The sequence below is a fragment of the Bison bison genome, unplaced genomic scaffold (assembly GCF_000754665.1).
Source record: "Bison bison bison isolate TAMUID 2011002044 unplaced genomic scaffold, Bison_UMD1.0 scf7180017864160, whole genome shotgun sequence".
Lineage (NCBI taxonomy): Eukaryota > Metazoa > Chordata > Mammalia > Artiodactyla > Bovidae > Bison > Bison bison.
This window is the reverse complement of record NW_011494732.1, coordinates 4991894-5007297: the sequence shown is the minus strand read 5'-3', so window position 1 is coordinate 5007297 and position 15404 is coordinate 4991894. Positions and strand designations below refer to the sequence as shown.

Sequence of the window (15404 nt, the reverse complement as noted above, 5' to 3'; positions counted from 1 at the left end):
AGAAGGCAATGGCACCCCACTCCAGTATTCTTGCCTGGAAAATCCCATGGACGGAGGAGCCTGGTAGGCTGCAGTCCATGGGGTCGCTAAGAGTCAGACACGACTGAGCAACTTCACTTTCACTTTTCACTTTCATGCATTGGAGAAGGAAATGGCAACCCACTCCATTGTTCCTGCCTGGAGAATCCCAGGGACGGGGGAGCCTGGTGGGCTGCCGTCTATGGGGTCGCACAGAGTCGGACACAACTGAAGTGACTTAGCAGCAGTGTTACTGAATGACTGTTAAGGAGAGGGAGTGCAGCGGTGGAGACAGGGAGAAACTAGTGCCCTGGAGCCTGGGAATGTTTGTTTCTTTTTTTTAATTTTAATTGGAGGCTAATTATTTTACAATATTGTAGTGGGTTTTGCCATACATTGACATGAATCAGCCATGGGTGTACATGTGTTCCCCATCCTGAACCCCCCTCCTACCTCCCTCCCCATCCCATCCTTCAGGGTCATCCCAGTGCACCAGCCCTGAGCATCTTGCTTCATGCATCGAACCTGGACTGGCGATCTGTTTCACATATGATAATATACATGTTTCAATGCTATTCTCTCAAATCATCCCACCCTCGCCTTCTCCCACATAGTCCGAAAGACTGTTCTATACATCTGTGTCTCTTTTGCTGTCTCGCATTTAGGGTCATCGTTACCATCTTTCTAAATTCCATATATATGCGTTAGAATACTGTATTGGTGTTTTTCTTTCTGACTTACTTCACTCTGTATAATAGGCTCCAGTTTCATCCACCTCATTAGAACTGATTCAAATGTATTCTTTTTAATGGCTGAGTAATACTCCATTGTGTATATGTACCACGGCTTTCTTATCCATTTCTCTGCCAATGGACATCCAGGTTGCTTCCATGTCCTGGCTATTATAAACAGTGCTGCAATGAACATTGGGGTACATGTGTCTCTTTCAATTCTGGTTTCCTCGGTGTGTATGCCCAGTAGTGGGATTGCTGGGTTATATGGCAGTTCAATTTCCAGTTTTTTAAGGAATCTCCACACTGAACAGAATGTTTGTTTCTCGATGACCTTTAACCCCAAGTCCCTTCTGGACCCGTCTGGAGGAGGACCTTCTCTGTTGCTGGTGCCCCTTGTGGCTGGTTCACTCCTGACCTTCACTTTTAAGCAGGTGGAGCTGTTTGATGCTTACGGGCAAGGGGATCACTGGGCCACAGATGGTCCACTGGATGTGATGCAGTTTCTAACCTGAAACCTGTAAAAATGTATGGAAAACGCTGGAAAATATTGCTTGCTTGTGGGAAACAAACCGTTTTCCATATGTCTAAAATCTGGAAAGGCTTCCCTAGTGGTTTAGTGGCTAAGGCTCCGTGCTCCCAATGCAGGGGGCCCGGGTTCCATCCCACATAGCTTCCTGTGTAGCTCAGTTGGTAAAGCATCTGCTGGCAATGTGGGAAACCCAGGTTCAATTCCTGGGTCAGGAAGTTCCTCTAGAGAAGGAAATGGCAACCCACTCCAGTATTCTTGCCTGGAGAATCCCGTGGACAGAGAAGCCTGGCGGGCTACAGTCCATGGGATCGCAAGAGTTGGACACGACTAGGTGCTTTGTTTCTTTTGGGTTCCATCCCTGGTCAGGGAACTAGATCCCACATGCCGCTAACTGAAGAGTTCCCATGCCCCCTGAGATCCCATGGCCTGATGAAGATTGGGAAGACCCCATGTGCTGCAATGAAGACTCGGCACAGCCAAATAAACACTAACAAATAAAATCTAGAAGACTTTGGCTGCTTACTAGAAGAGGCCAAATGAAACACCTGCTTTCTTTTTTCTTGGTCAGAATTTTGTCACCCAGTAGGATAGGGGCTCATGCTCTGCTGGCATGTTTATAAGCTATTGGTTAGGCATTTGAAAACAATTCGATTACAACTTAATGCATATCTTTGAGACCAAATGTATCCCCCAAACATTTATTGAGGCCCCGGTTAGATGCTGGGTTCTGCTGAGCACCTGGGATTGAACAAAGCCTTTGAAAACATTGGGTTCGCTAGGCGGGGAACTGGCAAAGTGAGCCAGTGGTCTCTGTTCTCAAGAAGAAAAGAGTATCTCAGGAAACGTTTCCTTCTGGCGAGCCCCCTCCTGGCCACGTGTCAGGCTGGTTCTTCTAGAAGGTTCCTGTGGGTTGTCCCGGAAGGTGATGCCTCAGGGCAGCCCCTGCCTCCGTCTCCTGTGCCAGGTGGCTGAACGATTTGGATGAGCTGATGCACCGGCGGGGGGAGTTGCTGGGCGACTGCCTGCTGTGCGCAGCCTTCCTGAGCTATGAGGGCGCCTTCACGTGGGAATTCCGGGATGAGATGGTCAACCAGGTATGGCAGAACGACATCCTGGAGCGGGGGATACCCCTGAGCCAGCCCTTCCGACTGGAGAACCTGCTCACGGACGACGTGGAGATCAGCAGGTGAGGGCGACCCCGAGCTGGGAGGACCAGGGGAGCCTCGGGGCAGCGTGCAGAGCTGGCGGTATGCCTGCCTGACCCACCTTCACAGAGACTGCAGGGAGCAGCTGACCGCCCAGCTTCCCTGATTTGGATGCTCCCGGTCAGTTCACAACTCAGCCAGAAAAGTCCCCATTTCCCCTGTTGCTGTCCCTTCCAGGTGGGGCTCCCAGGGGCTGCCCCCTGACGAGCTCTCGGTTCAGAATGGCATCCTCACCACCCGGGCCAGCCGCTTCCCCCTCTGCATCGACCCCCAGCAGCAGGCCCTCAACTGGATAAAGAGAAAAGAGGAGAAGAACAACCTGCGGGTACGGCCGCCCCCTCCCTCCATGTCCTCGCCCTCCTGCTGCACTGGGGCCCAGCTCTGTTCTCCCAGTATTCCCGAGCCTCCAGGAAGGCCAAGCTGAAATGCCACCATCCCGAGGCCCCAGGCAGACTGTCCCCTTCCTGGGCCCTCCACCCCATTGAGTCTTGGAGGGTGGCTTGTGAACCACCTTGAATCTGACCCTACGCTCTGCCCTGGTGGCTCAGACAGGAGCCTGCAATACAGGAGACCCAGGTTCAATCCCTGGGTTGGGAAATCCCCTGGAGAAGGGCATGGCAACCCACTCCAGTATTCTTACCTGGGAAATCCCGTGGACAGAGGAGCCTGGTGGGCTACAGTCTATGGGATCACAAGGAGTCAGACACGACTGAGTGACTAACACTTTTTTTGCCCTGTATGTTGCCTCCCAGGCTGTGAGCAACCTAAAGGCAAAGTCAGTTCAGTCAGTTCCGTCACTCAGTCACGTCCGACTCTTTGAGACCCGTGGACTGCAGCACGTCAGGCTCCCCTGTCTATTACCAGCTCTTGGAGCTTGCTCAAACTCATGTCCATCGAGTCAGTGATGCCATCCAACCATCTCATCCTCTGTTATCCCCTTCTCCTCCCACCTTCAATCTTTCCCAGCAGCAGGGTCTTTTCCAGTGAGTCAGCTTTTATCAGGGGGCCAAAGTTTTGGAGTTTAAGCTTCAGCACCAGTCCTTCCAATGAATATTCAGGACTGATTTCCTTTAGGATTGACTGGTTTGATCTCCTTGCAGTCCAAGGGACTCTCAAGTCTTCTCCAACACCATGGTTCAAAAGCAGCAATTCTTTGGCACTTAGCTTTCTCTATAGTCCAACTCTCACATCCATACATGACTACTGGAAAAACCATAGCTTTGACTAGACAGACCTTTGTTGGCAAAGTGATGTCTCTGCTTTTTAATATGCTATCTCAGTTGGTTATAGCTTTTCTTCCAAGGAGCAAACATCTTTTAATTTCATGGCTGCAGTCATCATCTGCAGTGATTTTGGAGCCCCCCAAAATAAAGTCTGTCACTGTATCCATTGTTTCCCCATCTACTTGCCATGAAGTGATGGGACCAGATGCCATGATCTTAGTTTTCTGAATGTTGAGCTTTAAGCCAACTTTTTCACTCTTCCTCTTTCACTTTCTTCAAGAGGCTCTTTAGTTCTTCTTTACTTTCTGCCATAAGGATGATGTCATCTGAGTATCTGAGGTTATTGATATTTCTCCTAGCAATCTTGATTCCAGCTTGTGCTTCATCCAGCCCAGCGTTTCACATGATGTATTCTGCATATAAGTTAAATAAGCAGGGTGACAGCCTTGATGTACTCCTTTCCCGATGTGGAACCAGTCTGTTGTTCCACGTCCAGGCAAAAGCAGTACTTTATTCATCTTTGCATCCTGCCCCAAGCAGTGCAGGGCTGGGAGGCCTTAGCTTGATCACTTTCTTTTTGGAGGGCAGAGGAGGGGCTTGATTGAGATAAAATTTGCCTACCATATAATCCCCCCATTGGAAGCATACAGTTCCGTGGGTCTTAGTATATTACACACCGAGTTGTGTAACAATCACCAGGACCAGTTTTTATCACTCCCCCCGAGAAGATACTGTGTCCTTTAGCCATCACCACCTCCCAAACTTTCACTTCCCCTCCTGCCCACTCACCCACCCCAGCCTCTGGCAACCACTGATATATTATGCATCTCTATAGATTTGTGTATTCTGGACATTTCCAGTGAATGGGATCATACAGCCTGTGGCCTTTTGTGACTGTCTTCTTTCACTTAGCAACATGTTTTTCAAAGTTCATTTTCCCTGCTTAGCAAAGCCAACGTTTTTAACAGACTTTGTTCAAGTCCAGGGCTCAGCAGAACCCAGGATCTAACAGGGGACTCGATAAATGTTTGAGGGATGCATTTTGTCTCCAAGATATGTGTTAAGCAGTAACCACGGTGTTTCCAAACACTTAATCAACACATATTGTAGTTTGTAACAGTACTTCACTCCTTCTCAGGGCTTAATAGTAGTCCATTGCATGGGTGGACCACAAACTGTTTATCTACGTATCAGCTGATGGACATTTGTGTTTTTTCTACTCTTTGGCTGTCCTGAATAGTGCTGCTGTGAACATTCACATGCAAGTTTTTTGTGGGCATGTGTTTTTAATTTTCTTGGGTGAAATCACTGGGGCTCAATTACTGAAATAATTAACAAATTCATGATTTTAAAAAATATTTTCCGTATTTTTTCTGGTCTTCCTTCCTGGTATGTACATGCGTTTAGGAGAAGCATCCCAAGGTCAGGGGAACATCTGTCCCTAAACTTCACATACAGCTATTGTAGGATAAGTATCATTAATGCAGGAATATTTCTTGACATCCCTCTTCCCTGAGTCTGCCAGAGAGTTTTGCAATTGCCAGCCCACTCCTAGCCCCCAATCCTACTCCTATTCCCATCCTATCTCTTTTTAAAAAAATAGATATTGTAGGTCTTATTTTATTTATTTATTTGTGGCTGCACTGAGTCTTTGTTGCTGCCTGAGGGCTTTCTCTAGATGTGGTGAGCAGGGGCCACTCTGTAGTTGCGGTATGTAGGCTTCTCACTGCAGTGGCTTCTCTTGCTGTGGAGCATGGGCTCTAGGGCTTGTGGGCTTCAGCTGTTGCCTCTTGCAGGCTCTAGGGCAAGGGCTTGGTAGTTGTGACACATGGAGTTAGTTGCCCTGCGTCACGGGGCGTCTTTCCAGGCCAGGCATCCAACCCGTGTCCCCTGCAATGGCAGGTGGATTCTTATGCACTGGATTACCAGGGAAGTCTCCCATCCTATGTCTTAAAGAGGGAAGGTTCAACTTATGGGGTGAGAGGCTAAGTACACCAATGTAATAAGATAGGGTAGAGAGGAAGGGAAGAGGAAGCCCCAGGGGCTGGAATAGAGGAAGAGTTTTTACAGATGTTTTGAGGAATGAGATCAGGAAGCAGTTGCAAGGTTTGGAGGGAAGTGAACAAAAGAGAGAAGATTAACGCAAACATTTTTTGTGTTTTGTGGGCTCAGTGTTTGGACTCTTTTCGAGGTTTTCTGAGAGATGTGATGAGATTCTCTCCTGATCACTTTTTTTTTTTAATTATTTTTGACTGTGCTGGGTCTTCACTTGCTGCGTGGGCTTTTCTCTAGTTGCGGCCAGTGGGGGCTACTCTCTAGCTGTGGTACATGGGCTTCTCATCGCAATGGCTTCTCTTATTGCACTGCACAAGCTCTAGGGTGTGGGGGCTTCAGGAGCTGTGGCACATGGGCTCAGTAGCTGTGGCTCCGGGGATCTAGACTGCAGGCTCAGTAGCTGTGGAGCATGGGCTTAGTTGCTCCATGGCATGTGGGTTATTCCTGGATCAGGGATTGAACCCATGTCTCCTGCCTTGGCAAGTGGATTCTTTACCACTGAGCCACCGGGGAAGCCCGGAAGGTGGATTCTTAATCACTGGACCACTGGGGAAGTCCTCTCCTGATCGCCTTTGGCTGCTGAACTGTGCTTTCGAATAAGGCTGCTTGGAGCCTGACCCTCATGGATTTCTGGGTTTATACGGGTTCCACACCCTGCTTCTGTCCCTCTTCTGTTTTTCTCTCTGCCTCCCTTCAAGGTGCTCACACATCCACTGCCGCCTCCAAGGACTTTTTTTTTTCCCCTTGAATTTGGCAAATCAGCTGATTCTTAGCCTTTGCCTCCCCGCCCTTGCAGGTGGCATCCTTTAATGACCCCGACTTCCTCAAGCAGCTGGAAATGTCTATAAAGTATGGGACCCCCTTCCTGTTCCACGATGTGGATGAGTACATCGACCCTGTGATTGACAATGTCTTAGAAAAAAACATCAAGGTCTCCCAAGGACGGCAGTTTATCATTCTGGGAGACAAGGAAGTGGACTATGATTCGAATTTCAGACTGTATCTGAACACCAAGCTGGCCAACCCCAGATACAGCCCTTCCGTGTTTGGGAAAGCCATGGTGATCAATTATACTGGTAAGGATGTACGGAAGGTCAGTATCAAATTTAGGTGGAGACACATTCGGAGCTGGAGGCTCTCATGGGACTTCATTTCATTGTGAATCATTCTCCGAGTCACACCTTTCATAGTCAGTCCATCATTACTTGGTCTTCCCCAGAGGCTCAGCAGGTAAAGAACCTGCCTGCAATGCAGGAGACCTGGGTTCGATTCCTGGGCTGAGAAGATCCCTTGGAGAAGGAAATGGCAACCCACTCCAGTATTCTTGCCTGGGAAATCCCCTGGACAGAGGAGCCTGGTGGGCTACAGTCCAGGGAGTTGCAAAGAGTTGGACATGACTGAGCAACTGAGCATACACGCCTAGAAGTTCTTAATGAGGAAGGAACATCTAGAAGGTTCTGGGGCCCTGTAGAAGGCAATGAGTTATGTGTCTTGAGACATGATAAGTCTGGACCACAGGACTCAGACATTCACACTCGGAGCCAGGTGAGACCCCTCTCTGCTGGGGCAGAAAGCTACTCTCTGTTTGTGTATTTAAATATATGGCTTGGTTTTAGGTTTTCTTCTTCCTCTCAGTTGAATTCTGTTAGGAATCAAACGTCATCTTCCACATTTTCTAGATGGTCACACAGGTTCCTAGATGGGTTAATCAAGTTTACGTACGCTTTAGGGGATTCCCTGGCAGCCCAGTGGTTAGGACTGGGAGCTTTCACTGCCAAGGGCTTGGGTTCGATCCCTGATTGGGGAACTGAGTACCCGCAAGCCATAAGGTATGGCCCAAAAGAATTGGGTTATGCTTTCAGCAAGGGTCCCCCCAAGTGTAGGAGCCCCGAATTTGATCTTAATGCATTATCTCTCTTGCTGTTCACCTCTCCACGTAACAGCATCTCTGTTTCAATCTGTCCAATATTTTTCACCTGGGGCTTTATAATGTTTTTTAATTAAATTATTTTTTAATTGAAGGATAATTGTGTTGGTTTCTATCAAACATCAACATGAATCAGCCATAGGTGTACATATGTCCTTCCCTCTTGAACCTCCCTGAAGAATGGTTTTGATAGAAGAGTGAGTCCTCATGTTCCTGAGATGCTGGGCCCACCCTCCTGTCATCCCAGGCGCCACTGTGTAGGGGAGAACACACAGGGACCAGCTTGTTGGGGGGACGGCAGTAAAGGGCCTCCCTCTGTCCCCCCACAGTCACGCTGAAAGGCCTGGAGGACCAGCTGCTAAGCGTGCTGGTGGCCTACGAGAGGCGCGAGCTGGAGGAGCAGAGGGAGCACCTTATCCAGGAGACGAGTGAGAACAAGAACTTGCTGAAGGACCTGGAGGACTCCCTCCTCCGGGAGCTGGCCACCTCCACGGGGAACATGCTGGACAACGTGGAGTTGGTGCAGACCCTGGAGGAGACCAAGTCCAAAGCTACGGAGGTATGAACTGCAGTGGAGGGAAAATACTTCCATCCTGGCCCTGGAGCCCCAGGGGTGTTCCCAGGGACCCCTGTGCCTCAGGTCAACCTCTTTCAATCAAGAGTGATAGAAAACCCAGCCCCACTTGTCTTAAGTCCAAAGAGAATTTATCCTCTTAGAAAACAGGAAAGTCCAGAATGGCTTCAGGCAGGGCTGGATCCAGGACTCCAAATATCATTAAGACACAGTGTTTCTCCATGTCTGGGCTGGACTTCCTGCTGTGTTGGCTTCCTTCTCTGCCTCCCTGTGGAGCCAAGCTTCCCTCATGGTCACAGGCTGGGTCTGTCCCCTTCCTTTCCCCGAAGAGAAGAGTGAGAATCTTCTACATTACGTGCTCACCCCAAGTCACTCCCATGGCCTTGGGATGCCACGTGTGGATTAGTGGGACCTGAGTCACATGCTGCTTTCCTAGAGATGGGCTTGAGCCCCACATATGAATGAAAGGAGGAAATTGTGTCTCGAAATCAAACTCAGGGACGGTTATTAGAAGAAGGGGGCACAGGGCCATGAGAGTCAAGCCACAAATACCTATCTACACCTCGAAAGAGGGTGGGAGCCCTTCCTATGAGCACCTCCTGGGTTTCTTTGCTGCCACCCTCTCCCTCACTCCCGGCTTCTTACTTTTTGCCCCCAGTTCATAAGTCTTCCTGGTTATGGCCTTAAGTGGCAACGTGCAGCTCTTCTTTAGGTATCAGAGAAGCTCAAGCTGGCGGAGAAGACGGCCCTGGACATTGACCGGCTGCGGGACGGCTCCCGGCCGGCCGCTCGGAGGGGGGCCATCCTGTTCTTTGTGCTGTCGGAGATGGCGCTGGTCAACTCCATGTACCAGTACTCCCTGATCGCCTTCCTGGAGGTCTTCGGCTTGTCGCTCAAGAAGTCGCTGCCTGACTCCATTCTTATGAAGCGATTGAAGAACATTATGGACACGTTGACCTTCAACATCTATAACTATGGCTGTACAGGTAAGTACCTCTTTGCAATGATTAGGACCAATGTGCCCTGTGTTTCCAAATGTTTTCTTCTTATAAGAACACCAGTCAGATTAGGTGAGGACCCATCCTAAACACTTCATTTTATTTTTTGAATTCATGTTTATTGATGTACAGTTGTTATACAATGCTGTGTTAGTTTCAGGTGTACGGCCAAGTGAATCAGTTGCATACATCCACTTTTTATGATTCTGTTTGCACATAGGTCATTACAGAGTATTGAGTAGAGTTCCCTGTGCTAGACAGGAGGTCCTTCAGTTCAGTTCAGTTCAGTCACTCAGTCGTGTCCGACTCTTTGTGACCCCATGAATTGCAGCATGCCAGGCCTCCCTGTCCATCACCAACTGCCAGAGTTCACCCAAACCCATGTCCACTGAGTCGGTGATGCCATCCAGCCATCTCATCCTGTGTCATCCCCTTCTCTTCCTGCCCCCAATCCCTCCCAGTATCAGAGTCTTTTCCAATGAGTCAACTCTTCGCATCAGGTGGCCAAAGTACTGGAGTTTCAGCTTTAGCATCAGTCCTTCCAATGAACACCCAGGACTGATCTCCTTTAGAATGGACTGGTTGGATCTCCTTGCAGTCCAAGGGACTCTCAAGAGTCTTCTCCAACACCACAGTTCAAAAGCATCAATTCTTTGGTGCTCGGCTTTCTTGATAGTCCAACTCTCACATCCATACATGACTACTGGAAAAACCATAGCCTTGACTAGACAGACCTTTGTTGGCAAAGTAATGTCTCTGCTTTTGAATATGCTATCTAGGTTGGTCATAACTTTCCTTCCAAGAAGTAAGAATCTTTTAATTTCATGGCTGCAATAGTTATCTATTTTGTACATGCCTGTGTGCATGTTAAGTTTCTTCAGTCGTGTCCAACTCTTTGCGACCCCATTGACTGTAGCCCTCCAGGCTTCCCTGTCCATGGGGATTCTCCAGGCAACAATACTGGAATTGGTTGCCATTCCCCCCTCCAGGGGATCTTTCTGACCCAGGGAGCGAACCCACGTCTCTTATGTCTCCTGCATCAGCAGGTGGGTTCTTTGCCATTAGCGCCACCTGAGAAGCCGTTTTATAACTGTATGTGTATGTCCATCCCAATCTCCCAATTTATCCCTCCCCATTTCCTTTCCCCCTTGGTAACTGTAAGTTTGTTTTCTATATCTGTGGCGCTTGTCCTGATTTGTGACTAGGTTATTTGGTACCATTTTTTAGATTCCGCATAGAAGTGCTATCATATGATATTTGTCTATCTCTGTTTAACTTACTTCATTCAGTACGACGATCCCTAAGTCCATCCATGTCACTGAAAACAGTGTTATTTTGTTCTTTTTTTTTTTTAAATGGCTGAGTAACCTAATCACCTCTTAGAAGTCCTGTCTCCAGTTCTGAGGTATGGGGGATTAGGGCTTCAACTTACAGATTTTCAGGAGACGCAATTCAGCTCGTACCAGTTAGGCAGGAAAAATGTTGAGGACTATTGTTCCTATAGGCCTTATTTAAGTAACCAACTCTTCTAACATGTATAAAGTAGAATTCAAATCTCAGATTCTGACTTACACTTTTTTTTTTCAGGACATATTTTTTCTGGTTAAAAAAAAAAAAAAGAACTCTATTGTTTTGCATCTTCCTATTCATAAAGAGTCTGTTGATGGAATGAGCCTACTCTGTAATAGAGACTGGCCATATCTGGCCCACTGTATGTTTTTGTAAATAAAGTTTTACTGGCACACAGCCATTCCCATTTCTATAAATATCCATCCATGGTGGCTTTCACAGTACAGTGGCAGAGCTGAGTAGTTATGACAGAGACTGTCTAGCCTGCAGAGCCAAGATAATTCACTCTCTGACCCTTTATAGCATCTTTTCTACTGTAAGAGCTTTTGCTTTGAGTTTTGGGTAATTGACTAGCACTTCATTCAGAAGGTGGCTCTGAACCTCAATCATACTGCCCTTCATCAGCTTGGGGACCCCCCTCCTCTTCCCAGGAGGGTGTGGTAAGTGCTTCCCAGAGACATGACCATTCCTGATACATACAATTGAGGGTCACTTTCCACTGCACTTTTGAGCATGACTGTCAGTTGAGTTCATGTGTTTTTTGTTTTTGTTTTTTGGCTGTGCTGGGTCTTAAATGTGGTGCTAGGGCTCTTCACTGTGGTGTGCAGACTTCTCCAGTTGCAGGGCGTGGACTTCTCTCTAGTTGTGATGGGTGGGCTAGGTTGCCCCATGGTGTGCAGGACCCTGGTTTCCTGACCAAGGATTAAACCTGTATTCTCCAGCATTGGAAGGCAGACTCCCGTCCCCTGGACTACCAGGGAAGTCCCCAAGGTCAGTTTTGCACTCAGATATTCACGGACACCAAATGCAAAGATGCCTAAATGCACCTAACTGTGCAGTTGAGGTGTTTCATCTCATTTCTCTAAAATTTAAGCAAGTGATGCATAAGAAACCCAGTGTTTAAATGTATTTATTTTATCCAGACCCATCTGTTGTTTCTCCTCAGGGTTGTTTGAGAGGCACAAGTTACTTTTTTCTTTCAATATGACTATCAAGATAGAACAAGCAGAGGGGAGAGTCCCCCAGGAAGAATTAGATTTCTTCTTGAAAGGTAATGAGCTTGTCTCGTTTCATGCTTTCCAACTCCCTGGACCCACAGTGCACACGCATAGGAGTTTGTTCACTAAACGACAACAGTAATTTTCCATCCTTAAAACCTGACTTCCAGTAGCACTGCTTTAGTAAACATCTCAGTTGACAGTTCCAGCCTCAGATATGGCTCGAGTTAATTTAGAGCAACCAGGCTCTGCCTTAAGGCTACCCTGAGACTGGAAACCACTCAGAGCTTCCTGGCTGGAGTCACAGACAGTGAAGAGGAAGCCAATGCCCCCTTCTCTTTCCAACCCATTTTGAGAAGTGAATTTCCCCCAAAGTGAGAGAAGTCCCAGTATAGAGCTGCTTGCACTTCCTGGTGTGTTGATGTCAGCTGTTTATGTCTCTCCTATTGTCATTAGGAAACATTTCCCTGGAGAAAAGCAAACGAACCAAGCCCTGTGCTTGGTTGTCTGACCAGGGATGGGAAGATATCATGCTTCTGTCAGAGGTATTTCCGGACAACTTTGGGAATCTTCCTGCTGATGTGGAGAAACATCTGACTGTCTGGCAGGAGGTGAGCTCATGTTCCCTTTCTGCTTCTTCCCTTCCTTGCATGTTGGTAATCTCCATACTTAATCTGTAGCCTAACTCCTTACAAGTGAGAAGATATGTCTCTGAATGACTCATGCAGAGGGTAGCCAAGGCCCTCCACCTCCCTGATGGAATCCTCCTTTATCTGCTTCAGCTAGTTTTGTGGGAGAGCCATCCATCTTTCTGTCCCTATGTTTATCTCTCTGTCCATCCACCCTTTCATCTATCCATCCACCCATCTGTCCATCTGTCTACCCATCCATCCATCCATCCATTTATCTATTAATATCTGTCCATCCATCCATCCATCCGTCTATCTGTCCAGCCATCCATTCATCCAAGACACTTTCTGAGCCTCTGTGGATTGACTGTGTCCATTGATGGGCACTGTGGACTCAATGACTTAACAGTGTTATAAGAAGACTCAATTCCTTTCTTTCTAAAGCTCACAGTTTTGGAGGATTAAAAAAAAAATGACAGAGCTCCCTAAAATTGCCTGTAAATTTCATCCCTTTACAGAGGCTTTTGAGACTTTCACCTAAAAAGGGGGCCCTATCTCATTTCTGAGTTGATGCCACCATGCATATTCTTTGCTTTCCCCAGTGGTATGACATGGATTCCCTGGAGCAGTTTCCATTCCCTCTGGGTTACGATGTCAACATCACCCCTTTCCAGAAGTTGCTTATTTTGCGCTGTTTCCGTGTGGACCGGGTGTATCGGGCCGTGACTGACTACGTGACTATAACAATGGGAGAGAAGTAAGTGAGCTTGTGTCTGCTTGGTCCTTTCTGTGGGGTAGTATACCTAATGTTACCTCCTCCTGGGCTCACGGATGGCAGGCATGGCCAGCTCCGGAGAGCACAATTTGGTAGCCACTCAGGAACAGTGCCATTCAAGAGAAATACAATGTGAACCACTTTTGTAAGTAGAAGTCTTCTGGTGACCACATTCACAAAGGAACAGGTGAAATTAATTTTAGTAACAGTTATCATAAGCACATAACTATAGTACATTACTATATAACAATGTTATATATAAATAATAAGTATTAATAGTAAATAATTGTATGGACAGGGGAGCCTGGCAAGCTGCAGTCCATGGGATCCCAAAGAGTCGGACATGACTTAGCTACTCAGCAACAACAATTAATAGTAAATAAGTGAATTTAATTATTAAATGATACAAATGGACTTATTTACAAAACAGAAACAGACTCACAGACATAGAGCCAACTTATGATTACCAAAGGGAAAAGGTGGGGAGGGGGAGAGATAAACTAGGAATCTGACATTAACATATATACCCTCAGTTCAGTTCAATTCAGTCGCTCAGTCTTGTCCGACTCTTTGCGACCCCATGAACTGCAGCACACCAGGCCTCCCTGTCCATCGCCAACTCCCAGAGTTCACCCAGACTCACATCCATTGAGTCAGTGATGCCATCCAGCCATCTCATCCTCTGTCGTCCCCTTCTCCTCCTGCCCCCAATCCCTCCCAGCATCAGAGTCTTTTCCAATGAGTCAACTCTTCGCTTCAGGTGGCCAAAGTACTGGAGTTTCAGCTTTAGCATCATTCCTTCCAAAGAAATCCCAGGGCTGATCTCCTTCAGAATGGACTAGTTGGATCTCCTGGCAGTCCAAGGGACTCTCAAGAGTCTTCTCCAACACCACAGTTCAAAAGCATCAGTTCTTCGGCCCTCAGCCTTCTTCACAGTCCAACTCTCACATCCATACATGGCCACAGGAAAAACCATAGCCTTGACTAGATGGACCTTTGTTGGCAAAGTAATGTCTCTGCTTTTGAATATGCTATCTAGGTTGGTCATAACTTTCCTTCCAAGGAGTAAGCATCTTTTAATTTCATGGCTGCGGTCACCATCTGCAGTGATTTTGGAGCCCCCAAAAATAAAGGCTGACATTCTTTCCACTGTTTCCCCATCTTTTCCCATGAACTGATGGGACTGGATGCCATGATCTTTGTTTTCTGAATGTTGAGCTTTAAGCCAACTTTTGCACTCTCCACTTTCACTTTCATCAAGAGGCTTTTGAGTTCCTCTTCACTTTCTGCCATAAGGGTGGTGTCATCTGCATATCTGAGGTGATTGATATTTCTCCCGGCAGTCTTGATTCCAGCTTGTGTTTCTTCCAGCCCAGTGTTTCTCATGATGTACTCTGCATATAAGTTAAATAAGCAGGGTGACAATATACAGCTTGACGTACTCCTTTTCCTCTTTGGAACCAGTCTGTTGTTCCATGTCCAGTTCTAACTGTGGCTTCCTGGCCTGCATACAGATTTCTCAAGAGGCAGGTCAGGTGGTCTGGTATTCCCATCTCTTTCAGAATTTTCCACAGTTTATTATGATCCACACAGTCAAAGGCTTTGGCATAGTCAATAAAGCAGAAATAGATGTTTTTCTGGAACTCTCTTGCTTTTTCCATGATCCAGCGGATGTTGGCAATTTGATCTCTGGTTCCTCTGCCTTTTCTAAAACCAGCTTGAACATCACGAAGTTCATGGTTCACTTATTGCTGAAGCATGGCTTGGAGAATTTTGAGCATTACATTACTAGCATGTGAGATAAGTGCAATTAATTATAAGAGTATAATATCTAATATATTAATATATAATATAAATAATATATATTTTAATAATACATAGTTGTATTTAACTCAAATATTGAAATCTTAACATGTCGTTAGTGGAGATATTTTGAATTTTTTTGGTATCAAGGCTTTAAACTCATACAGCACAATACACCACATCTCAGTTTGAACTAGCCACACTTCAAGGCCTCAATAGCCACACATGCCTGATGGTTACCACATTGGAAGCTCTGGAATCAAGCGCAAAGCTGGATGGGTAACTTAGGGTATGTGTGTACTCAGTCACTTCAATTATGTCTGATTCTTTGTGACCTTATGGACTGTAGCCCGCCAGGCTCCTCTGT

The 15404-nt window shown here is 46.9% G+C and overlaps 1 protein-coding gene across 1 annotated transcript in view; it reads left to right on the top strand.

Moving 5' to 3' along the window:
• DNAH10 (dynein, axonemal, heavy chain 10) overlaps window positions 1-15404 on the top strand; it is a 158629-nt gene that overhangs the window by 131929 nt on the left and 11296 nt on the right. Inside the window, exons 61-68 of the mRNA XM_010841412.1 lie at window positions 2246-2467; window positions 2664-2811; window positions 6561-6840; window positions 8021-8250; window positions 8978-9251; window positions 11779-11883; window positions 12287-12441; window positions 13062-13216. Of these exons, the coding sequence (XP_010839714.1) occupies window positions 2246-2467; window positions 2664-2811; window positions 6561-6840; window positions 8021-8250; window positions 8978-9251; window positions 11779-11883; window positions 12287-12441; window positions 13062-13216 (1569 nt within the window). The remainder of the gene's footprint in view (window positions 1-2245; window positions 2468-2663; window positions 2812-6560; window positions 6841-8020; window positions 8251-8977; window positions 9252-11778; window positions 11884-12286; window positions 12442-13061; window positions 13217-15404) is intronic.